Source organism: Pecten maximus, chromosome 2 (genome assembly GCF_902652985.1).
Source record: "Pecten maximus chromosome 2, xPecMax1.1, whole genome shotgun sequence".
In the NCBI taxonomy this organism is placed as follows: domain Eukaryota; kingdom Metazoa; phylum Mollusca; class Bivalvia; order Pectinida; family Pectinidae; genus Pecten; species Pecten maximus.
In genome coordinates, this window is record NC_047016.1 from 40,865,011 (window position 1) to 40,890,755 (window position 25,745).

The 25,745-nt window shown below is 34.9% G+C and overlaps 2 protein-coding genes across 2 annotated transcripts in view; one reads left to right on the plus strand and one right to left on the minus strand.

The window, feature by feature from the left end:
* The window catches only part of LOC117322088 (bromodomain-containing protein 3-like), a 34,441-nt gene extending 25,661 nt beyond the window's left edge, over nucleotides 1–8,780 (minus strand). Inside the window, exons 1-6 of the mRNA XM_033876835.1 lie at nucleotides 8,392–8,780; nucleotides 2,311–2,447; nucleotides 1,846–1,954; nucleotides 1,272–1,451; nucleotides 429–575; nucleotides 39–107 (exon numbers count right to left, since the gene is read on the minus strand). Coding sequence (XP_033732726.1) covers nucleotides 39–107; nucleotides 429–575; nucleotides 1,272–1,451; nucleotides 1,846–1,954; nucleotides 2,311–2,330 — 525 coding nt within the window. The 5' untranslated portion in view covers nucleotides 2,331–2,447; nucleotides 8,392–8,780. The remainder of the gene's footprint in view (nucleotides 1–38; nucleotides 108–428; nucleotides 576–1,271; nucleotides 1,452–1,845; nucleotides 1,955–2,310; nucleotides 2,448–8,391) is intronic.
* Nucleotides 8,781–8,956: 176 nt separating this feature from the next.
* On the plus strand, nucleotides 8,957–25,745 carry LOC117322089 (WD repeat-containing protein 5). Its single transcript, XM_033876836.1, has 14 exons — nucleotides 8,957–9,088; nucleotides 10,759–10,921; nucleotides 11,542–11,638; nucleotides 12,792–12,865; nucleotides 13,427–13,516; nucleotides 15,555–15,644; nucleotides 15,821–15,904; nucleotides 18,208–18,263; nucleotides 18,461–18,507; nucleotides 19,674–19,749; nucleotides 20,352–20,385; nucleotides 20,691–20,765; nucleotides 21,231–21,318; nucleotides 23,589–25,745. The coding sequence occupies exons 2-14, from the start codon at nucleotides 10,775–10,777 to the stop codon at nucleotides 23,687–23,689; spliced, it is 1,059 nt and encodes a 352-aa protein (XP_033732727.1). The 5' UTR covers nucleotides 8,957–9,088; nucleotides 10,759–10,774; the 3' UTR covers nucleotides 23,690–25,745.

A 25,745-nucleotide genomic window follows, 5' to 3' on the forward strand; every position in this document is an offset into this window, starting at 1 on the left:
TTGATGCAATGCAACAAGGTATTTAGACTATCACTTACTTCAGAGGGCATCTGAGCAACCTTCTGTAGAAAAACTTTTTCTAGCACTTGGGCCATGAGTACAATATCCTGAAATTAAATGTACATATATGAATAAGCTATTATTATAACAAGAGTACCACAAAACAAAATAAACAATTTTCTGAATCAGAGAGCATATCTCAAACTGACTAACAGAGAAAACCGATATACAGGAGAAAATTGTATGCTGGATGAACTGACAGTGCAATACCATCCTTGCCTACTTATTGAAGTCTATTTAGCATGAAACTCATCTATTTTTTTCTTCGATTTGAATGATTTTCTTCCTGTTTGTATAAATCTTGAATTAGAAATAAGTGTCAGATGATCGTGACCAAAAATGTATTATCAAGGAACATGGCTACTTACCTCTCCAGGTTTATTGTAAATATAACAATTTGTAAACATCTGGTTGAAGTCTTGTATGCATTCTGTGGCAGAGAAGTAGTAATTAGTCTCCAGTCTCTTCTTTATTGATCCTAGATCCATAGGATGTTTGATTATCTTGTAGTAATCCTGTGAACACAATTTGATATATATGTTTTACTGTATTTCATTTTCTACAAGCTTTCTGCGCGTCAACACTTTTGATACTACTTTGAGCCAAATATTTCATAAAATAGCAAAGATCTAATAAGGTTGGGAATGGGACCATATCCTAAAATTGTTAAGACTTGTCAACATTCCCCCACAATTGATATTGGAAAAAAACACAAATTTTGGCCCAAGGCACCTGGTATATCTTGACCATACACAAATCACATTGTTTATAACAGAGAAGAGAAAATAAAATTGATGTTTTTAACTATACTTAGTTGGTAATAGTATTGTATTATTTTCCTTACAAGTATTAATTGCCTGTATGTCTGCAAAACTTAACAGCATTTAACTAGTTTAATATTTTGCAGTAATGTTGTCTTTAATGAGCTGATCACATGTAAATATTGACTGCACATAGCGGCATGTGCAGAAGTACAACATAATCTCATCAGCCTCTTAAGTTATCAATTTATTGGGAAAGTGGACAAGAACAAGAATATCCCCAGCAAGTGAAAACAGAATACAAGACTGGGATACTGTAATTTTTCCCTTTTTTGACTGTTGACACTAAAGGATGACAGAATTTTTCCTATTTTGACAAGTATCATACCTATCAATGCTATTTTTTCTGGCACTTTACCTGAAACATGCATCTAATTTTTTTTTACTCACTGGCAAGTTTAAGGAATCTGCATCTACAGGTTTATGGAATGGCCAAGCATACTGGTGTCGCCACAGAGCCTTCATGACTGACTTTTGAAGATATTGCAGTTGATTGGTACTACGTCCGTTACTGGTCGAGTTCTGATTGACAGAACTTGGCGATGCCCCATCATTCATATCGGAATCGTTCTGTGGAAAAGTTAGAATGATGTCCTTTAAATGATGCACAAATAGAGAAGGGATATATAATGCATAGCACTGATGACAGAAAGTTTGGTTTTAGTGAAAAAAAATACATCCATCCCCCTCACAAATTAGAGACGATGCAAAGTAGATAACATACGACAGATTAGTACATGCCTACAGCTTACAATTTGAACTGTATAACTTCATTCATACAAATAAAATTATTCCCAGAGGGCAAAATCAAACTGAAATTTGGTTCCAATCGCTAGTTTATCATATCCAAAGAGAGCTATTCAAGTTTCCAACGCTGCCATATACAGGTTATATAGCCTGCTCTTTTGGCTGTTGACCTAAAACTAAAGAGAAAATGTCAGTTTTTTTTAGGATTATAACATACCAAGCTGTTTTCCATCTTTATGTCGGTAGACCTTTCAGAATCACTTGTGTAATTATATTCACTGGCAGAGTTGTGCCTGCCAGGGCTAAGAATGGAGTCACCTCCTTCCCTGAAACCATGAAGAGGTAGCAATGAATTTTTTTTATATTACAGAGAGATTGATGATCACTCTCTTTTGATATCAACACAAAAGCAAATCTTGAAAACTGTTAAACTACATATTCACAAGTATGAACCTGCCTTTGCATTAAAAAGATTACCTTTACCTTTGATGTATCTTGTCGTAACAGTTTTCCAAATTGTGCTTTGAAATGCCAGTAATAACTGATGAATTATGGTACCAAGAATTTACCTTCAAAAAGAAAAGCTACTGTTGTTGATTGGTAACTATCGCAATGACAAATTCTAAGGTACCTTGAAATTTCTGGAGTGAAGAGCAAATGATATAAATTACATATTTATTACCTAGTCATGTCTGTCTGCATTATCTTCCTGCCAGACAATGGGAACTGTCAGGAACACTGAATTCCTCCTGGGAAACTTTTATTTTCCCAGTCATCACAAGTCACATTAGGCTTGTGGAAAACTGTAAAACCATCTATCTGCAATGAAAATAAACACAAGGGTATTAAAAATAGGATGCTGTTTAGACATAAACAAATGTTACATGTATGTCATTGGATACCTTAACTGATAGGACTGGATGTAATCAGGCTTTTTAAGCGCTTTTGGAGGCCAATAATCAACTGGCTCCATTCTAAAATGAACAAATCAAAGACATACTTCCTAATATCTGCTGTTTACTCCGGAAACCTATCTTTCCCAACTGATCATTTTCTCCCCGAAAAGGAGACAAAATAAATCCATCACAAACAAAGGATACAAAGCCTTAAAAGTTCAAGTTTACAGACTTACAGCAAGGAGTATGATATCTTTCATATTCACACCACTTTCTGTAAAATCTTGCTAACAATCTGTTTTCCATTATGGTCGTTTTGGTCGGCAGTGAGTAATTTACTTGTTAGTATATTAATCAGTATAATCATCAAAATCATTTAAAGCCAAATCTGAACAAATTTCCTCCCTTTTGTCGCCCTATGAGCCTAGGGGTTAAATAAGCCCAACTTATTTCAGTCCAAATTTGATTGAAACAGCCAATTTGCCTTTGAGACCTCATTTCTCTGTTCCCGGAGGTCAAACCAGCCCAATCTATATAAATCATTATCCTTCTCCATGCTATTTCTTGCATATTCAGTTAAGGAGGAATAGTGTTTTAAAGTAAAATTTCAGCTGTCCCTCTTTTAACTCTTTCCGTACTTACGACGACTACAGACGTCACAAAAATGTGCTCTTGTATCCTTCATGACGACTACACACGTCGCAACTAACATGCCTTCCATCCTTTGTGAAAACATCGCGAAAGATGTTGATATCACTTGCTGGTTTAGCATAGTCATACGAAGGAATTGACACGAAAATGATATTTTTAAGAAATAAAACCAATGTAGATATCGTATTGATGAAATATTTTACGTACCAGAAGCATATTCATTCGTTAAGATTGTCTATTTCAAAGAATTCCGCCGGTTCATGCCGGGTTATTTACATAGCTACAAAATGGCGGCCACAAATTTACTTTCGTTTTCTGCGAGATTGTTGATGTGTTAAACACAATAAAGCTATTAAAAACGATAAAATATATATAATTGAGTAAACATTTATCATCCAAATAAGTAAGAAATACGTAAAATATTTTTACACACCGAAAAAACGATGTTTTGGCTGCGTGATTTCTTGCACACGTGTGACACATGTGCCGATCAACATGTCATTTCCCGCGATTCTGCCTGGTGATTTCGTCGTATTTTAAAGGAAAAATTGGGTAAAAGAGTTTCTGTACTCAGTACTCGTTCCATATGATAAACTTCATTTAATATTAAGCATCATACAACAGTGAAAGATCAGTAAAAGATCGTTTTATTGATGTCTAATGTGATAGCCATATGCTCCAATACACAAAGGACCTACCCAACATCCACTTCCGGTAGCGACCGCGAAATTTGAATGAGTACGTAAAGAGTTAAGCCCATTCCCCTTTGTACCTACGGTTCAAACCAGCCTTGTTTATATTAATTATGATTATCCTTCGCTTATGATGTTTCAGATCTCCTTGAATTCCACTTTGATGTTAAAGAGTAGCAAATTGAAAGTAACTTCATGCACAGTCAGCAGACAATGACTGACGCAGCACAATGACTATAGGTCATCCTGATCCTTTGCATTATCTTGAGCCACTTGTTACCAAACTAACATCACCACAGATCATTCATTAATCATATATCAAGGAGCAAAAAGACAATGCCAGGTTATGCTAGAATTTGCAAGCAAAAACCGTTATAAATATGTAGTGATGTGTCGATGATCGGGAATGATCGATTAACGGTTGATTATTGTCAACCGATTACGATCATCGATCATGTTTTGTATAATCGATTAATCGAGTCCCTATGTTTATATACATATGCCATCAGAATTTTTATTGTAATTGTTAACTAATTATATTTCTTAAGACACTATTCAGTTAAAATTCAATATTCTTTATTCACATGAGTATGGCATCTTTGGCTCTAATCTTTAAGCCCCTCAGTCTTGAAAAATCATTGAGGCAATGTAGTTGTCTAGTTGATACTCATAGGGAGTCATAGCTCAGTGAACCATGATATTACTGAAATATATTTTTTTAAATGTATATACACGCTGTATGTTACATCAAAACAAAACAAAACAAAATGATAATAAGTGTTAACTTACAAGCTGCAATCATGTGTGTATTTTCTTGTCATAATAAACTTGTAAAGTTTTATAATCACTAGTTTGTTAATTTCAATAGGATGTTTTAATGGCATTATACATTCTTTGACACATAGATATAAATAGCAAATGAATAAGTAAGTGTCAGTTGCCTTCTCTGGCTCAATTTTGTTTGCATTTTTAATTTCAAACAGACTAATCAATAACAACCGATAATAATCGTATAATCGGTTACAGAGATCATCCGATTACAACCGATCATCGGTTGCCGTGTTCAACCGATTACCCAACACTATAAATATGAAACTGTTCAGAATTCATCCTGCAATGCACCTTATTGAATGTTTTGTTTGATATTTACTACTTGAGTCTATGGGCCCCCTCCTAGTTCTAATTTAGAACCAACCCGATATAGTTTCCAAGTAACTTTTTTACCTTCCACTTGAAAAGGTTAATTTTTCTACCAATCACTTTTAAATTGTTCCAGTTAAATTAACAATATATTCCTATGTAGCACGTCTGCAACTGCCAATTCATTGATTTGATACTCTTGTCTTCCATGGGTATCCACTGTTTTGTTCAATGTGCTATAGCTAAGGTAATTTAACAAAAGCTTCCCATCTGCAAGATGCAAGCATATAGTACTATAAATTAGCAAAGATGTTGAAGAGGCAAAGGAAGACAGTCTGCATGTGTTTTGGGAGGCTGTTAATATAATATTTGTATTGGTCTCCATATAATAGAGTGAAACTGATGTTGACTTCATGCTACCTCACAGATACATACTACTACCAAAGACAAACAGCAGATCCCTCACCTGGTCACAAAATGCTGGCAGTTGTACGAGAACCAGTCATCCCATTTTGATAGACTGTCATGCCTTGGCCAGAGGACCAAAAGCCCTCCTCACAGTCAAATGCTCGACTAAAGGCTAAAAGTGAGGTTGTGTCAACCAAGACATAATTAGGAAGATATTTGACAGAAGAGAAAATAAAGCTCCAAGATGTGGTTCACCTCTTATCATCATGAAATGGGGGCAGCAGGTACAATTCTTGTGCCCTACCTGTAGTTTTTGGAACAATGAATTTTAAAGGTAAGGTTTTAAAAAAATTCCAGAATTAAAAAAATGGTCCTTTCTTTAATTTTAACCACTTTTTTAGCAAAATTATAGGGAAATCTTGTCCAACTTATCTGTAATGTTTTCTATGCTGTTGGAATGCTTTAAGCAAAACTAGTGATTCAGTTTTAATGGAGGAGCTGAGCCTGCCTCGTTTTATCCAGCCATGGATATTTTGTTGTTTACAAAGGCACTTTCTCTTCACAATAGTGTAATATGTGTAAAGTTCCTGGTCAGGACAGAGTAAGATTCCTCCCAAACAAATCTGAATGCATATTGGTTACCTGTAATGTTTTATGTTCAAAATGATATGCACTGTTGATGTGAACCTGTTCAACCATGAAAACAAATATTGACTACTCTTCCTGGGTCAAAAATTGGTACCAAGAGTTATATAACACACAATCCTCACGTTACATGAATAATGTTATTGTGGTCAATCTGATCATAAACAACAAATCATGACAGGTACCAAAGAAACATTCAACCAGCAAAATCTGTTTTTCCAGTTGTGTTTTGATTGGTGTGTTGAAAGGTCATCACAACCACCTAAAGACCACTGTCAGATCATCTGTAGTGTATTTAAGAGGTATTGCCGAGTGCAATGGCTGACACTATCAGTTACAAACAGGTTATTCAATAAACATACACAGAAACATTTTCACACAAATATACGAAGTTATTCACTGACATTAATAAGGGATAAAACAATGGAGAAATGAGGCAAAAGTAAATTTTGTTGTTTTCAGTAGAAGTCATCACATATTTCGTTGGTGTTTACAGGGCTCCAGTATTCTCATTTAATGAAAGATAAATTATTTTCTTGCCTTCATAGAGTGTTATTCTACCTATTTAGCTCAGGCGCCACCTATAGACAGGTATTAATGACCGGATGCATACAAAGCTTGGTCATCTCAGCTACTGTTTTGGATAGTGGACATGGAAATGAATGTTGTTTTGTGATGTTTCTTGCCAGATTTCTCAAAAAACTTGGATCATACATACCTACAGGTAACACATCGGAAGGTAAGAAAATAATTTATCTTTCATGAAATGAGAATCCTGCAGCTCGGTGAACAATGACAAGATATGTAATAACCGATCTGCCAACATTTCCCTATTATCTAATACTCTATCAATGTCAATGAATAACTAATTTTGTGTTAAAATGTTTCTAGGCACATTTTCTGAATAACCTGTTTTCACCTGATGGTGTCAGCCATTGCAGTCGGCAATACCCCTTCATCAGATTCCCCCATTTACCTGTTGTCGCGCATTTTTTCCCAATCCTAAAGCCATAGGCCCCATTCCCAAAGTAGTGAAAAAAAGCCCTGGATGTCAATCAATTTCCTGACTTAACCATGTATCTAATTATTGCAATTAACAATAAAGCATGCAGTACAACAGCTATTTAAGAAATCTGCCTTTCTAAAAATAAAACCAGTTTCTGTACAAGGTATGTTTGTGTACACATTTTTATGTCATCTGCAATCATTTGCTCCCTTGTTTTCACAATTGCTTTCTCAGTACCTGTAAAGTATTTATTCAACACAGGAGTCTCGACACTCCATCAACAAGAAAAAACATGGTAATCCATATAAAAATGTTTTCTCCCTGCGATGTGAACCACACCATAAACCAATACAAATGCATCCCTCAAAAGTACAAGGACATCTTAGGGGGGGAAACCTGCTGAATGAAACTGTTTTTATATCAACATTCTCTTAAGATCTACAATTAGTAGGCTAGTTGAAAGGACTTTTGACAAGACCAGATAACAAGCGTATTATCTATACAAACACTTCCTTCGATAAATGGCGGCAAATATTCCCCAACTTAATACAAACTGTCACAGTTTTGGACACAAAATGAATCGAAACAAAAATTGAAATTTTGTGTAATATTTCCTGATGCTAGAAAGGGGAAGCAGACATGCACAATTTAGCAGCAACCCCTGTAGATGCATCACTTCCTCTCCATAAAAAAAAGACAAATAATAAGGCACACACCAGAACATAATACCATTGATCATCATAAGACATTATTAGCGTAATACCACCATACAGACGAAGTGGATCATGTGCTAGTGAATCAGAAACACTCTCACGTGGTTCCGGAACTTGTAATGCAATGGGCAAGGCGGGTCTCATGCAACTTCCAAATAAAAGATAAACAGCAAATAATGCATTGCTATGCGGACGAAATCAATTTAACTTTAATGATCTGATTAAAATAGTATCCTTAGTCGCATACAATACTCAAAACTTGCTAAGAGCTATTCCGTCGTTCAGTCATGTCGGCGATACCAACAATGTTCAGTATCATTCATATTTCCGTTACACGGAACGATGTTTATTATATAAAATTGAACTTTAATTATATAAGTTTCCGTTTTGTTTTAATGACAGCGGATTCATAGATAGTTGAAAGATGTTTGGGTCTAGAATATTAGTGTTTCTAACCGGTATATAGGATTATTTTTGAGAAAAACCACGGAGCCCAAATGCGAGACTGTATTTTACAATGGCGGCATTGCACTAGGAGTGTCATAGTCACGTTTTTAGAGCCATTGCAACGAGTTCCAGAGACACTGAAAATCAAAAATTTACGCTAAGTACCCTGAACTGTTGACCGGGGCATTCTGCTGAAACCTTTGCAGTGTCGGATGGCTCTTCAAGACCATTCTATCCGCTAGATTCAGCAAGGATCCATTATCATCCGTCAATAACATTACCAACCATCCCGTTGACTAAATAGTTTATATACCCACAATTGAAAATGCGACAATTTCATTGGTCAATACGCGTCACATGATTTTGGCCTGTATCAAAATATCCTTATTTCCCCGAAATGAACACGTTTTAGAAGATACGAAGTATATATTAGTTATCATGGAAGTTTAAGTCTAATCTTTACGTCAAATTCGATAGTTATCCTAAGTATATTCGACATAAACTTCGATGCTTTCACACGCACAAATGAAGACTACGTCCGATACCAAAGTTGGTCGTACATGATTGGTCAACAAAATCACATGATAATGTTAAAGTTTCAAAAAGTCGACCTAAAGTTAAATTGTATTTTCGAAATGATTCAAAAATATTCTATGACAAAGAAATGTTTCCCTAGCTAAGGAGAACGCATTCTCTCATCTTAAACTATTTCTTACAACAAACCGGTAAAACAAAAATGATTGCGCATGCGCTATGCGACATCCCATGTGCAATGGAGAACAAGAGATAGCGGGATTTTGCTGATCACAAACTTAAACTTATAACATTGATATTGCAATTCCTTACATTTCAAAAATTTAACGTAAGTTACCGTAAGTTTCTTTATACTTTGAAAGACATGTTTCATCATGTTAACATTAATTTAAACAGCATCACACCTGCTGTTTTACCTCTTGTTTACATTGATTTCAAAAGACTTCAGGCCCAGGAACTTGAGGAACACGTGCATTTGTTTTTGGTTATGACTTTTGAAGAAAATGGGACTTTATTAAGTAGTTTATTTACTGTTACATAATTGTGTAACTTTCGTTGTATCAAAACTATAAACTGATACTACAACGTATCATAGATTGATTTATAGATTTAAGGTAGAGATACTGTAGACATGTATCGTGATATTTTTATCTTGTCATGTTTTGCAGCTGTTTTATTTTTTCCTTTAGTAGTGACAGGAGAACCCATAGTATACACTGGTGCTTGGAGTAAGAAATGATATATTGCATATTTGTACTCTATGAGCCTTGTATTACTATTTAAAATTTCTTACCAAAGCACCTGTGATAGTATGTGCACAGTTGCAGGATTATCACTTATATCATGGTCAGGATACATGTATTGTACATTTGAGGTTATTCTATGGCTTGTCAAGTTGTGTCACATTTGCATGTTAGCCTCATAACATAGAATATGATAGATGTGATAACGTAGCTCTAGATGAAGAAGGCATGATTTCTGACAGATGGTCAACCGTCGTCATCAGAGCTTTGGTTTGGTTTGTTTTTGTTTAACGTCCTATTAACAGCCAGGGTCATTTAAGGACGTGCCAGGTTTTGGAGGTGGAGGAAAGCCGAAGTACCCGGAAAAAAAAACACCGGCCTACAGTCAGTACCTGGCAACTGCCCCACGTAGGTTTCGAACTCGCAACCCAGTGGCGGAGGGCTAGTGTTAAAGTGTCGGTACACCTTAACCACCATGCTACAAATAGCGGATATCATGTAACTTTTCAGTAATATTTGGTAAAGTTAAACATTTCTAATGCAATTTAGCAATGTATTGGCCAACTGTCACATCTGGAAATCTTTAATTTGCACATTCCAATATATATTATACTACTCCGAGTTGTCTCAGTAATCCACCATGATATTTCTCAGAGAATCGGAGGATATCAATGCTGATCAAAATAAGGCATCTATGATCATGTATGGATGAAGCTACTCTGACAAAAACATTATCAGAGATCTTTAACTAGTTTTTTTTGTATGTGTAGAAAGCACATCTTACTTTGTGTTATTATTCAATTTCAGAATGTTTGACCTTGCTCATCGAGGCATTTAACTCTGAATCTGGTTATCTTTTGAAATCTTACAAGTAATGTTAAGTGCAGCCAGTTTTGTTTGTTGATCATGCTCTTGATATTGTCTGTCGTATTATGTCAGCAATGTGATATATGCTGTGTGTCAACCCCATTGGAGATGTGCCCTTGTCTCAATGGGTTATCAACATTAAAAAAAGTTATTATAATCCATGTGATTGATTTCATGCATGGTTATTTGTATATTGAGGATGGTCCCTGATCTCTACTCCACAGAAATCACAAACTGCCCCAAGTAGGGATTCAATTCAGCTCTGAACTAGGATAATTTTTGATTCTCAGGAAACAGATCAAGGACCAACTTGTGGTGTCTTGTTGTGTGGTATGATGATATCTTCCATTATGGCTTTTAAAGAAAATTTTAATAACTTTACTTGCAGGATATCGAGTAGATAAATGTCTACACCAGAAGGCAGCAAGATGCCTGAATCTGGGGATATAAAGCCACCTGTTACTACTCAGCCTATCACAGGGGCAGTCCCTTCTGGAGCAGCTCAAACCAGCACTGTCTCAGCACCAAAACCCTCATCACAGGCACCTCAGGTAATTTTCTGTTTTATTCACACCTGACCTAATATATTATAATCCATATTCGATGGTGGCAAGGGCATATATATATTACAGATATAGAGATTTTGACCAAATTTGGTCTAGTTGTGCATAGATAAGATGTTGAAGTCATGGTATTGACAGGCAGATTCCAAAATGTGAAACACATTGAATCATTGCTATGAAGATTGTTTAACCATAATTGCTGAAATATCCAAGTGAGCAATGTATGCAGGCATTCTGGACCTCGTAATCAATGGTTTTCTTATGGCGAGATGTGGATCTTCTTGCATGCTTTGGTGAACTGGAAACCTAAGGTCCCTTGGTGGTTTGTAGTGTAAAACATTTACTTTATATTGTCCAAGTGTCAAATTAAGAACTTTTTGGTGATTCATGTTGTAAAACATTTACTTTATATTATCTAAGTGTCAAATTAAGAACTTTAACCTGGCCCCAGTTTCAAGACTTAAAAACTAAAAATATTCTATAGCATAACACATTAATTTGTTTTGAATTTCCTCAATTTTATGGATGTCTTGAAACTGGGGTCAATGCTTTTAGCACAGGGAATATGAATCCGATTTGGATATAACTTTTGGTTGTTTCTTGTTTAGAAACCAAACTACACCTTGAAGTTTACAATGGCTGGCCATACCAAAGCAGTTTCATCAGTCAAGTTCAGTCCTAGTGGGGAGTGGCTTGCTAGCTCATGTAAGGACATGTTTTTAAACTTTATATATTCTACAACAATGCCAAACAATTTATATCAACTTATATTAATCTGACTTAGTGTTATATGTAAGTTAAGGATGTAATTCTTCTCCTTTATATTATCACTACACAATCGTTAACTTAATTGCAGGGGTCAACATTAACTTTTTTCTGCACTTGTCCCTTTGGACAAGTAACATTTATATTCACTTGTCCAAATGGAATTATCACTTGTCCCACTTGAAAATTTTCAATTAAGTTTAATGATGTTTTTTCAATGTCTGTGTGTCATGCAGTAAAATGATCACATTGCAATGACAACTATATTACTGATATTTATTGGTGTTTTGTCCAAGTTATATAATGAAGAAAATAAAATGCTACTGACTGCCTATTTTCGATTTACAGAAACTAAACTAGTCTTATAAGAATAGAAATAAACTGACCAAAACATGAACATAATTGTAGAAATGCAATAGTGCATAAATATCTGAAATACTATATTTGCTAAATCTTGCAATAAATAGCGAGCCTGCATCTGTTGCCACTTTAGTCCTTCAAATTAACTTGCAATTTCCTTGTACGCTTTTATTCATATTCCTTTTTTTCCAATATGCATATTCAATTCAAAGACACCAATGGGACCGATTGAATATTTTTGAAAAACACAGAAAGTTTAGTTATCATCTGCATAGTGTCCTGAATTAAACTATTTTCATTATGAACAAGTCACTTCCAATGTACACTATCCATGTTTTCGTTTCTTTTTTATCATAGGTATAAGGTGAAGTCTTGTGAATGTTGATTTCAGAATATAAATAAACAACATGAATACAATATTTGTTACTTGTCCCATCGGACAAGTGTTTTGATACTTTCACTTGTCCGACAGCAATTTAGTCTGGTACCGGACAAGCGGACAAGCCTTAATGTCGACCCCTGAATTGGTGTGTAGGATGCTTTGAACAGCAAAAATGGTTCTATCTTCCACGTCATGATGAACCCATGTTAAGAGTTTACAATGTTCTTTAGCAGTAAATTTTCGGAAATAACCAAAAAAGTGACAATTCTTTAACAAGATTGAATTTAATTTTCACATTTGACCTGTATGTTAACATTTAAAGCTAATGTTTTTTTGTATCATTTTTAACAGCCGCTGATAAATTGATAAAGATTTGGGGAGCATATGATGGAAAGTTTGAGAAAACGATAAGTGGGCATAAGTTGGTGAGTACAAAATTTGTTGAGATTTCAGTAGTTCATGTAATAGTTATATTTCCACAAAACAGTATTGATACAAGTGATAGAAATCTGTTGAAATTTATTGGTTGATCATCATATTTGTCTTTCCAATCAATGATCAATTGAAATTTATTTATTTTTAATTATCTTTCTTTGATATACAAAAGTTTTTGACATTCCTTCTTTAGTGCATGCTGCGCCATTCCAGTCATTTAGACGATTGTATTTTATATGATATAAGCAACAACCACATCAGTGATTGATTGTGAGAAGTTTTTCTCACATGTTATAATAATCAACTAATATTCTTTCATATTAATATCATGATGTTGAGCATTTCTGATAAAACTGGATTGTCGATTTCTTACTCGATTAATTGGTCAAACATCTCAAACAATCAGACATCACTAATTGTTGCTCGGTATTGAATTAGGGGGGGGGGTGGGGGGTTTAATAGTTAAAAAGTTCAGTTGAATTCAAGGTCTTCTATTCATGTATAGCCTTGCATGTGAACAGTCATTGCCTATTTCATATTTTTGTTCACAGGGCATATCTGATGTAGCTTGGTCTACAGACAGTCGCCTTCTTGTCAGTGCTTCTGATGATAAAACACTCAAGATATGGGATTTTGCAACAGTAGGTATATTACTATTATGCATTACTGCCGTAAGATATAATGATTACTTCTACATCATTGCTATCCTTTGAGGCAATGCTTTGTTATTCAATACTTTAAATTTATTTCATTGACTTATTTTTCATTTATTGGTGTTTTTGTGCTGTCTACGAAAGCAGGACACATGTAGGAATCACAATGTTAGCGGTGGTATCCGCACAAGAGGTTTCCTTGGGCTGATCAAGCCCAAACTTCTTACATACCTTCCTTACCAAAAGTGTTTGCATGGGATTGCTTTTCAGGCCTGCAGGATAAAGGTCAAGGTCACTATTATAAATAGTAAATGTGTTTCCAGGCGATAACTGTCATGTGTATTATCTGTCTGGAATTCAAAATGCTTTATGAGCTTCAAACACACACACAAAAAACTTTCCCTTTTGTTTACATTGTATCACTTTCTTCATAATCACCCAACCTGCTGTGCAGGCAACGCATTCACTTCCGTGAAATTATTGTTTTTCCGTCATGTAACTTAGGAGCTGAAGCGAGATGGTATTTCGTACACCCTTAAAATTTTAGAACTTCAATTGGAGGTATTATAGTATCTTGTTTTGTCTGGGAAATTCATCTCTCTTTGGTTTTTACTGATCTCTTAGGAACTTGACAGGCTTTATCATGATATATGTGCTTTCCTGAGCAGCATTTTGATTTCAGGGTTCTTATGATTACATTTCCAAATTTCATGCATCTAGATACAAGAATGTAGTCCCTTTGACCGGGGTAATTGCATATTGTATAGTCATGTAGTGCTAATTGTTGAGACAGCAATACACTGTTTTGACAGAATTCTGGTTTTTAGCTCTCTGGACGGAGTCCAGGAGAGCTTACGCAGTCATTCTCATGTTTTTGCCGGAAGTAGAATTATTAAAATTTTGTGGACAGAGGATATCAGAAACAGTGGGACTGTCAGAATGGATTTCAAGACACATGATTGGGGTCGACACGAACTAGATTTGACAAGAAATTTGAGTTGTTAAATGTTTTCATTTTCGAGTAATCGTCAATTTACGGTGTCATTTTGGACATACTCGGTGTCACAGGGACATGCCGAACGTTATTCTGAGGAGTTATGAGGCAAAGTTCCTATATCAACCCACTGTAATGTGTATATAGTAATGTGCTGCAACACACGTATCCCTGTGCCGCTGCAAAAAATTGCTGCTATGCGTGTTACGTTATACACATTATGTCGTCTGCTACAGTGTACAGAGTGTCTGGCGAGGTATACGTATACGTCCCTGGCAAACACTGATATGAAACATTACGTTTATATCAACTTAATTTCTTGAAGGCATGGGAATGGAGCCCTATCTCCAGAGCTATTACTTAGTAATGAAAAATGTCCTGTTACCCAGTGAATAGCTTTTAATCACTAATAACTGTTGACAAATGTGTTTTGGGTATAAAGTGTACCTTGTGTAAATATGGTAAATATCAGATAATTTAAATCAAATTTGGAGAGAGTATAGGTTTCTAATTGATTATAGTCATATGCATATATATTGATGATTTGTATTATGAAGTGATAATGTGCAAGCTGAAAGCATGTCGCATTGATACTATATCGATGACCAATTTGACCTGTGACCTTTGGTGACTTATAAATGTATATGATTTCTCTAGTCATAAACATCGGAAAACGGTGAAAATATTATGAGATGAAACAGGAAATAATGCTCTATAAGAGTACAAAATTTCATTGAAAACGATCAATACTCAAAGTCAGGAAAATTCATTGAAAAAGTTGAAAATACCAAGAATATATAGCAAAATTTAAAAAAAATTGAAAGACTAAAATTGGCACGTAACTGTATATACAAACAAGCTGGATTTCAAATCAACGTCCAGAGAGCTACGAGGCCCTTGGCCTCTTGTTTCAAATGAATTAGGTAACCGTAACAAAAGTTTGTATTTTGTAAAACTTGTAACCATAAAAACTTGTAGGTGATTTGATTCCAGATGAAGTGTTGTATTTTCATTTTAAATTTACTATTTCAGGGGAAATGTATGAAGACGTTGAAGGGCCATAGTAATTATGTATTTTGTTGTAACTTCAACCCCCAGTCCAACCTGATAGTTTCAGGATCGGTAAGTGATAACTTATCTTACATCTCATGTTTTTTCACAAGAAATTTATCTGCATTCTCGTTCTGAAATCAATGAAGAATTTGGTTTAGAAATATCCCAAGAATCTGAATTACATAACATAGTTTTTTGATTTCAGAAGTTTTCAATGATCATCACTCTTTATTGTATGCTTTCAGTTTGATGAAAGTGTAAGAATATGGGACGTAAAAACTGGCAAATGTTTAAAAACGCTTCCTGCTCATTCGGATCCAGTGACTGCAGTAAGTATAGATATTTTTGCTTAAGGAGAACCGGTTTCCAATTCCACACTTTTTCCAATTAATTAAGATCTTGAGGATCTTGAATTTTTTTAATTTCATTTTTAAGTCAAATGTTCTTAAATTCACCAATGATCTTGTACGATATGGTGCATTTTCCCAAAACTTCTCAAAACCGATTGCCTCTTGATACCAAACGAAATGGCAATGTACGGAATTGATCTTTCTTTATTAGTGTAATAAACAAACTTTCCAATACCGATCCCTCTGATTTTGTGTCCAGAATTCGTTAAAATATACCCAAGATCACTTCTGTAAACCGGCCTTTCCTGAATGAACATGACAGGTGCCTGGCAAACCGACCACGAAATCAACACCGGTGGCGTTTGTTGTTGTAAACTTTGTATATATGTGCAGTAGTTGTATCTACGTAAAGCAAAAGATTGTGAGCACACTAGCAGCTTCATTCCTTGAAGGATTATGATCAAACTTCACACGATGATAAAAGACCATAATATCTCCAACAGGTTTGAGTTTCAGGGTTTTTGGGTCCGCTATTACGGGGGCGGGTAGGGGATATGTATAGCTTTACCAATACCCAGTATGCTTGTTTGCCTCAAACAGGTTTTTTTGCAGCTGACTAATTCATACACAATGATGAAGCTAATAGATCATGTTTCATTTTGAAATGCAATATCAACGTCCTGAAAAAAGATATGAACTGGATAATTTTTCAAATTATTCTTGCATTCTAATTTACAATGAAATAGATACCCTTTATCGTGTCCCATAAGGACGGAGATGTAATGACAGGCTGTATGCAGTTTATTGCTGGAATAAGTGAAGTGATGTATGGCATACGTTTTGAGATCTGTATTAGAACTTATTTAATTAGTTCAATTTTTTAGCTCACCTGGACCGTAGGTCCGGTGAGCTTATGTCACGCGCAGCGTCCGTCGTCCGTCCGTCAACATTTGCTTCAAATCGCTACTAGTCAAAAAGTTCTTGTTGGATTTTGACTAAATTTGGCCAAAAACATCCTTGGCAGAAGGGGAACAGATTTTGCATAAATGGTGACTCTGACCCCCGAGGGGCCAAAGGGGCGGGGCCCAATATGGGAAATAGAGGTAATTCCTTTAAATCGCTACTAGTCATAAAGTGATGAATGCATGTTCTAAAAACAATTCTTGGAGTCTTTCAGACCTTAGAGAGTCTGGACTTCATTAATGTTTAAAGCAGTTCGGATTCCCACACTATAACCATATATAGCATTGTTTGAGATTTATAAATAAAACAAATTGAATATGAACATTATTTTGACATTTGGTCTAATCCAACCAGGTGAGCGATACAGGCCCCATGGGCCTCTTGTATTGATTATAGATTCATTAATTACATAATATTAACACTGCTTCAAAGATACAAATGTCATCCAATCAGTATTATCTTTTCTCCTAATTGAACCCCACTCTAAAGCGACAAAATATTCATATATACCATGCATAATCTGTTTAGAGAAATTCCCCTTTACCACAAAAAGCCTGCCAACTTACTCTCTTGGCGATTTGATTCATGGGCCAATTTAACTGTATAGAACTTCAGCAAAAAGTGTTTGTTTTGGATTACTCGTAACTAATCAGCTTTACAGTTTAAAGGTCAATGCTGCTATTACATAGAAATCATTTTCATCACAGTAACTCTAGCTTTAATGGGCCTGTCAAACTAAAATAATGTTTAGGTACAAGGATTTCTGTTGCTATAAATAGAAGATCATTTCCACATGATGATCAGGCATATGGACCAATCAGAATGAGTATTGATGATCAATGCCTTGGTTCAGTAGAACAGACTTCCATTATTACCTTCCATATTTTAAAACGTAAACAGGCAAATGCTACTGGTCCCAGAGGGCCTCTTGTTTTATCAGGAGACCAAAATATGTTTAAGGATATGAAATTAGGTCAAGTTTACTAAAAGAAAAATTTCTGAGAACTTTCATCTGTTACCTGGTATATTCTTGATCATTTGTCAACAGCAAAATGAAATTTTACAATGTAAGTTCTACCTACCTGAAGCTTGTGCTAATTTTCATTCAACCTTAATATGTTCACCAGAGTGCGTACAGCATTGAAATCCAATTATTCTGTTTATAACACCAGTACATTTCTATTACGTAAACTGTTACAAAAAGGTCTAGTATAATAGTTGTAATCATGGGCCAATTTGAAGGTTTACACTATTTCCTGCCTTAACTGTATCTTTATAATCATAGGTTTCTAAATACCATGCTTTCTTTAAATTTCAAGGTACATTTCAACAGAGACGGCTCATTGATAGTGTCCAGTAGTTATGATGGTTTATGGTGAGTATACATTTGTGTATATATTTATGGCAGGCACATTTCTTGCTTTATTATTGCAATTATTCAAGTCTATCCGACTTTAGAGATGATTCTTACACAAGTTATGCAATTTAACTCTTTAATATTCAATAAAGTTTAAATTTACAAGAACTTAGTAAGGCATACACAATACATATGTTCCTCATTTGATATTTCAGTCGGATATGGGACACAGCATCTGGACAATGCCTCAAAACATTAATAGGTATGTGAACCTCTGACAATATATGATAATACCTAAGGTAGCTGTTTCCCTGCTCTTATTTAAGGGTTCAGTCACACTTAATATACAGTTTAAGTATGGGTTTGAGAGATATTCTCATTGGGGAATAGACCTGGTCTCGGTGGGATCTACATCTCTCATACCCATACTTTTAACCATTTCATTTTACCGAAAATATTTGTAAAACAGGCTGTTAAGCTGTGTCCTATTATTTTGATGGCAATTGAAACAAATTCAGCCGAGACAAACTGCAGGGACGGAGATATGGCTTGATAAATGATTTACCATTGATGGTTGCATGGTTTTCTTTCTGATGAAAGTGTTCTCGTTACCCATACGCATCTTCATTTCGAACTTAAGCATAACATTTTCTTCATACTTAAATAACCATGCAGTTCTCCATCTCGGCTATGTTCTTCCCTGTTGCCTACAAATAATACAAAAGAACAACAACTAATGCCTTCACGATTTTTGTGTACACAGTATATTTTAGATCACCTTCATCCAATTCAGAAAGCTACAACAGTGCCAAAATTAAAAAATGATGATAATGATAAAAAAAATCATAATAAAACTCTTGTCTGCACATAGGAGGCGGATTCAGTATCAAGTATTGCCATCCTCTCTCCTGGGGCCTGTTTGTTAATGCTGACGGACCGGTTTGTCTGTTTTCAAATGTAATATTACAGGCATATATCTTGACAGACCTGCAGATACTGATGAAGGCCTTGAAAGTCTTTGTCAAAGCTTGTCAGAAAAGAACAACAAATCAACAGGTCTATCCTTATTTCATAAACTGTGGTCCAAACGTTTGGACCGCAATAAAAGAAAACGACCCTGACTGGCATGTTCGAAACACCCAAAGTGTAGGTGTGCTTTAGTTCTGCATGGCGGTTTTAGTTCCTAGACTAACAAACAGGACTAAAACACAGCTAAGTGTAGCAGAGGGAAAATGGGGATTTAGCTGATTTAAACAATGCTTTTATGTAGAGGAAAATGAAGAAGTGGTATATCAACATTTATGAGGATATTCTGTTGAAACGAATAAAGAAAGCTTCATTGTTCCAGGTGATTTGTTAACAAGAGCTATGTGTTACATCTCTCTATGAATGTCTTAAAAGTATTAAACAGGAAGGTTTTGTTCACAGATGATGATAATCCACCGGTATCCTTCGTAAAGTTTTCTCCCAATGGAAAATATATTCTTGCAGCAACATTAGACAAGTAAGTTCTCTGCCATTTTCTCGTTAAAGAATGTCAATATTTTGACAGCCTAACAGCAGGGTACAGTCCTCCTATGATCTAAGATTCTACTGGTTGGCCGATTTATTATCCAACATATTATGCCCACTGTGACAAGGCACCTGTCATAAGTTTCTTACTGTGTAATCCTCTAACATTGTTGGAGTACCCAGCAAGGATGCTTTTTAAATTATTGTGCATGTGTGTTTATGTTATGTTTTTCACCATATTCAAACCTTTCAAAATGACAGAAATATTTCGCTGTTTTTTGTTGGTATCAACCAGTTTGTGTTCACCTTTTAAGCATAATATTACGTAGGGCCCTAGAGACAACATCAAATGAAAAGACCAAACAAATCGGTGATCTAAAGAGGTGAACAATTTATCATGACAAGCAGTTCCAATAATATCTCTAATACTGTTGAGAAATAGGCCTAATAAGTGTCTCTCAAAGATATTAACAATTATCGCTATAACAAAGGAAGTAGCTATATATTTGTTTATACTTCCGTATTGTTACCAGCTAAGTGTGTAGCTGTTGTCACTCATATCATCTATTTATAAGCTGTGAATTATTATTTCAGCACATTAAAGTTATGGGACTACAGCAAAGGAAAGGTCTGTATTCAGTAAAATACCTAATTAGCTTTATTCTTAAATAATATTTCAATTGTCCGATTTACATTTAATTGTTTTAGGAATAAAACATAAGTAATGGGGAAAGTGATATTGAAATTCCTTACGTGAAATCATGTCAAAAGTATCTACTTGCTCAATAATGGTTAATTTTCAGATTCTCTATGATCATTTATAAAATGCTATAAGAATTTTATTCATATGAAATGCACTATTTTAAAATGTAAAAGTCCAGTATCACTAACAACAGTTTCTATTTCTTACTCTACCCTTTCCTTTTTGAACAGTGTTTAAAGACCTACACCGGACACAAGAATGAGAAATACTGTATATTTGCCAATTTCTCTGTCACTGGAGGCAAAGTGAGTAAACTGAACCAAACGATGTTTTACCATAAAGGATTGGCCATTTAATAATCACTTGATATGAATTATGAATATGTTTAATGTAGTGTTTAATGACTTGGTCCTTGATTATGGATCGAAGATTTTGTAATGTAAACTGAACCAAACAATGTTTTACCATAAAGGATTGGCCATTTAATAATCACTTGATATGAATTATGAATATGTTTAATGTAGTATTTAATGACTTGGTCCTTGATTATGGATCGAAGATTTTGTAATGGATAATAAATCTGTGACCATGAACAATTACTAATTATGTATTCGATGAAGGATGATGAATCTTTCGTCAATAACTAAAACTTCATGTGTTACAGGATAGTTTGGAACCATGACCTGTGACTTGTATGCAACATTCAGATCTTTATTGTGGGCTTAATACTACATCTTTATGTAATTTGATTGGTTGTTTTAATGTTTCAGTGGATCGTGTCAGGGTCTGAAGATAACATGGTGTATATTTGGAATCTCCAGTCAAAAGAAATTGTACAGAAACTGCAAGGCCATACAGGTACAACTTAACGAGATAAATTATACAAAGGAGTAAATTTTCACATTTTCAAGGCTTCAGTACATTGCTTTCAGATTATTAGCCCACCATCATCAGATGGTGGGCTATTCAAATCGCCCTGCGTCCGTGGTCCGCCGTCCGTCCGTCCGTAAACAATTCTTGTAATCGCTATTTCTCAGAAAGTACTGAAGGGATCTTTCTCAAATTTCATATGTAGGTTCCCCTTGGTGCCTAGTTATGCATATTGCATTTTGAGACCAATCGGAAAACAACATGGCCGACAGGCAGCCATCTTGGATTTTGACAATTGAAGTTTGTTATCGCTATTTCTGAGAAAGTACTGAAGGGATCTTTCTCAAATTTCATATGAAGGTTCCCCTTGGTGCTTAGTTATGCATATTGCGTTTGGAGACCAATCCGAAAACAACATGGCCGACAGGCAGCCATCTTGGATTTTGACAATTGAAGTTTGTTATCGCTATTTCTGAGAAAGTACTGAAGGGATCTTTCTCAAATTTCATATGAAGGTTCCCCTTGGTGCCTAGTTATGCATATTGCGTTTTGAGACCAATCCGAAAACAACATGGCCGACAGGCAGCCATCTTGGATTTTGACAATTGAAGTTTGTTATCGCTATTTCTGAGAAAGTACTGAAGGGATCTTTCTCAAATTTCATATGTAGGTTCCCCTTGGTGCCTAGTTATGCATATTGCGATTTGAGACCAATCGGAAAACAACATGGCCGACAGGCAGCCATCTTGGATTTTGACAATTGAAGTTTGTTATCACTATTTCTGAGAAAGTATTTAAGGGATCTTTCTCAAATTTCATATGTAAGTTTCCCTTGTCGCCTAGTTATGCATATTGCATTTTGAGACCAATCTGAAAATAACATGGCCGACAGGCAGCCATCTTGGATTTTGACAATTGAAGTTTGTTATCTCTATTTCTCAAATTACTGAATGGATCTTTCTCAAATTTCATAAGTAGGTTCCCCTTGGTCCCTTGTATTGCATTTTTGGACCAGTCTGTCCTGAAAACAACCTGGCAAACAAACAGCCATTATCGTTAAATCTCAATTTTCTTATATAGCTAGGATTCCCTTGTTTGAAAAGTACTGGAGGGATGTCTCAATTTGCACAGATTAGTAAAATGAAGGGAAAAGTAGAGAAAAGATCAATCTGACATGGAACTTATGAAGATCATTCAATGGTGGGCGCCAAGATCCCTCTGGGATCTCTTGTTATATATCAAGTGCCTGTAGTTAATCCCAACTGCATTTACACTTCTATTTAATCTTCTATTTAAGATTGTAATAATCCTTTCAAAATGAGTTGGCGAGGATAGGGAATAGGGATATATTCAGACATATGTACATCACCAAACAATGTCCTTACTCTACCAACTTAATCAATGATACAGTTGTCCTGGAACTGCTTACAACAATCATCTCTTGTACAAATAAACCTTCCAACCACCTGGTGTAAAAAATGAGGTCACTGTTACTATGAATGATTATTGATGTCCTCATTCTATCTACTCCATTAATGATCCAATACACTTATTCACAACCGTCATCTCTTATATTGTACGTATACTAGATCACATTTTAACCACCTGAAGGAAAATTGAGGTCACTGTTACTATTATTAGATTTTCGAGGTCCTTGCTCTGCTTACATAATTAATTATCCAATTTTCCTGAAACTTTGTACACTTACGTATCAGGAATTGCGAGTTTCGATCAGAAACTTGTACCAGTTCAGGTGTCACTCACCTGACCTCAAAATCAAGGCCACTTAATATATATGTTTCTGATATCATTGCTCTACCAACTTCAGTAATTTTTTCAAAATCCTGGGAACCCATACACTTAAAACCATCATTTTTTGGGAAAATTTTGGTTTAAATCTGTTCGGGTCAATATTGAGGTCACTGCTAGTATAACAAGATGTTTGAGGTCCTCTGCCAACTTCAGGAATTATATATCTGATTGTTCTTAAACTTCAAACTCTTACAACTATGATCTCTTGTGAATTTCAATCTCTTGGGAATCTGAGGTCACTCTTAATATAAATAGATTTTCGTCATCCTCGTTCTACCAACTTTGTTAATTATCAGTTTTATAGAGTTCTATTACTTCCAATTATTATGATTATTATTTATTATCTCTTGTTAAATTGGCTATTAAATAACGAGGGGATTTCTATTGCTTAAGATACCTCGTTTTAACAGAATTAATTTTAGTTTTGTTGGTTTCTTATCTTACAGATGTTTCACTGTGCTGTGCCTGTCATCCAACAGAAAACATTATTGCATCAGCAGCGCTAGAGAATGATAAGACAATTAAACTGTGGAAAAGTGATGTATGATGCTGCTGAGTGTTAATCCATCAGACTTAATCATGCGATATTCATGGTCACACATCACACAACCAGCAACAAATGTCTGACAGAACAGCTAAATGAAAGGACATCACATAGACTCACACCAGAGTATGTCTGACAGAACAGCTTAATGAAAGGACATCACACAGACTCCAGAGTTTCCAGTTTACTGTATATTATTTGCAATAAATTCAGTGCGCTTGCTAAGAAGAAGAATATTAACAGAAATCTAAAACCAAGTCTTTTAACAACTACTGCATAGTTTCTTAGTTGCTATGAAAATGTGCTTTTAGAATTTCTCCATCTTTTTCTTTTTTCTCTTTTTCAGTCATGAGAGTCAAACAAAACCATATGGTTGAGGTGGGTTATCTCCCCTATGGATTTTACAAAAACAATTCATTGTTACATTGTGGCACATATCGGCTGTCATTCCTTACTCTGTGTGAGATAAAGTCCTCTCTTCCGTAGTAAGAACGCAATCACTTGATCACTATGAGAGAAACTTTGATCTTACATTGTTTCAAGACTGTATTTTTGTACTCTCCGACTTCATTAACTGCAGTCAGGAAGGGAATTGTCTCTGCTCAATGCATGAAAATTGCCATGATTGTACATATGTGTAATTTATAGCTCCAGACCCAGTGTACATATCGTGTGGAGTTAACTTGTAACAAATCTGTTCTCCCGAATATAAATGTTGACTTTTGTTATCTCTGAAGTCAACTCTGCATGGAAGTAAATACAAACTCTATCCTTCATTTGACTTTTGTTGGGACATTTATAATGGTTTTTGTTTGAACAGCACAAAGAAATTAGGATCTTTTCATTTTATAACCAAAACTTTGGAAGGATGTAACAATCTACTGCTAGTCATATTTGCTGTTATTATTGACAAGATATTGTCAAAAATGTTATTTTGATTTTTTCATGCAAGATTTCTTAAGGAAAGAGCTTGCCCAATCCCTATTCAGAAATCATAGAGTCAAGAGTTAGCTGTTCATCACATACTTTCTATTACAGAGTGTATTGAATATTCAATTGCAAATGATAGAAGTATGATAAATTATAGTAAATTATATTTGTAACAGGATATTTTTGAAATTTAGAATATTACTTATTATTCATTGAAAAAAGTTTGGAGGTTAAATGATTTTTGAGTTGGCGAAACTTCCATTTCACATCATAATCAGTTCAACTATGGTATGTTGGATTATTATTCGGACCCGATTATTGATTGTATTGGCCACTACTGTTATTGCAATGTATAATAACATACAAGTATAATATAAACTATATGGTGATATCAAATATTTCCTATCAATAACAAAACTAAGTTATTAAGCGAAAATGATGTACTTGCTCTAGTTGGATTTTTTCTGTACACGTGGATTTAGGTGTTACAAGACAAATTGTCTGTAGTAAACTTTAGGTATGGGTGGAGTGTTAATAAAATTAATTGTCAAGGGATCATAGAACTAACTAAACATTATCACAGTTTGTTTTTTGCTCTGACATAGAGACAAGAGATATCGTGAAGTAATTGCAGTTGGATATTAATAGAAATATTTTTAAGATATCAGAGATTGCAGATGTAATGCTGAATATTTGAAATGAGGTGGGGCTCAAAAGTGAATTCACTGAGCGGACTTATTTGTAGTAAAAAAAAGAATGAAAATTTGTTTTGAAAGTTCTGAAATTCTGTTTTGTTTCTGATAATTAGACAGTTCTCAGTTCTGTTTTGTTTCTGATACCTCAGTGGTAATAAGAATCTTCTCAAATTTTGTTTTATTTCTGATAATTGGATCAGATAAGGTAAACACTGCTGTTGGATATTATTGTTGTTGCAGATTATTGAACTAATACATGTCAATGGGCAGCTGAGGAAACTTTGTGTATTCCCTCAAAATCCTGTGTAATGCTGTTCATATGGTTATTGTTGTCTATTTGTGGTCATTTTTCTGTTGTTTTTTTAACAATTTGTAAAGATAATGTGTGTATGTATAAAACTGTATAAAGAATCATTAAAAAATCAAAAATACCA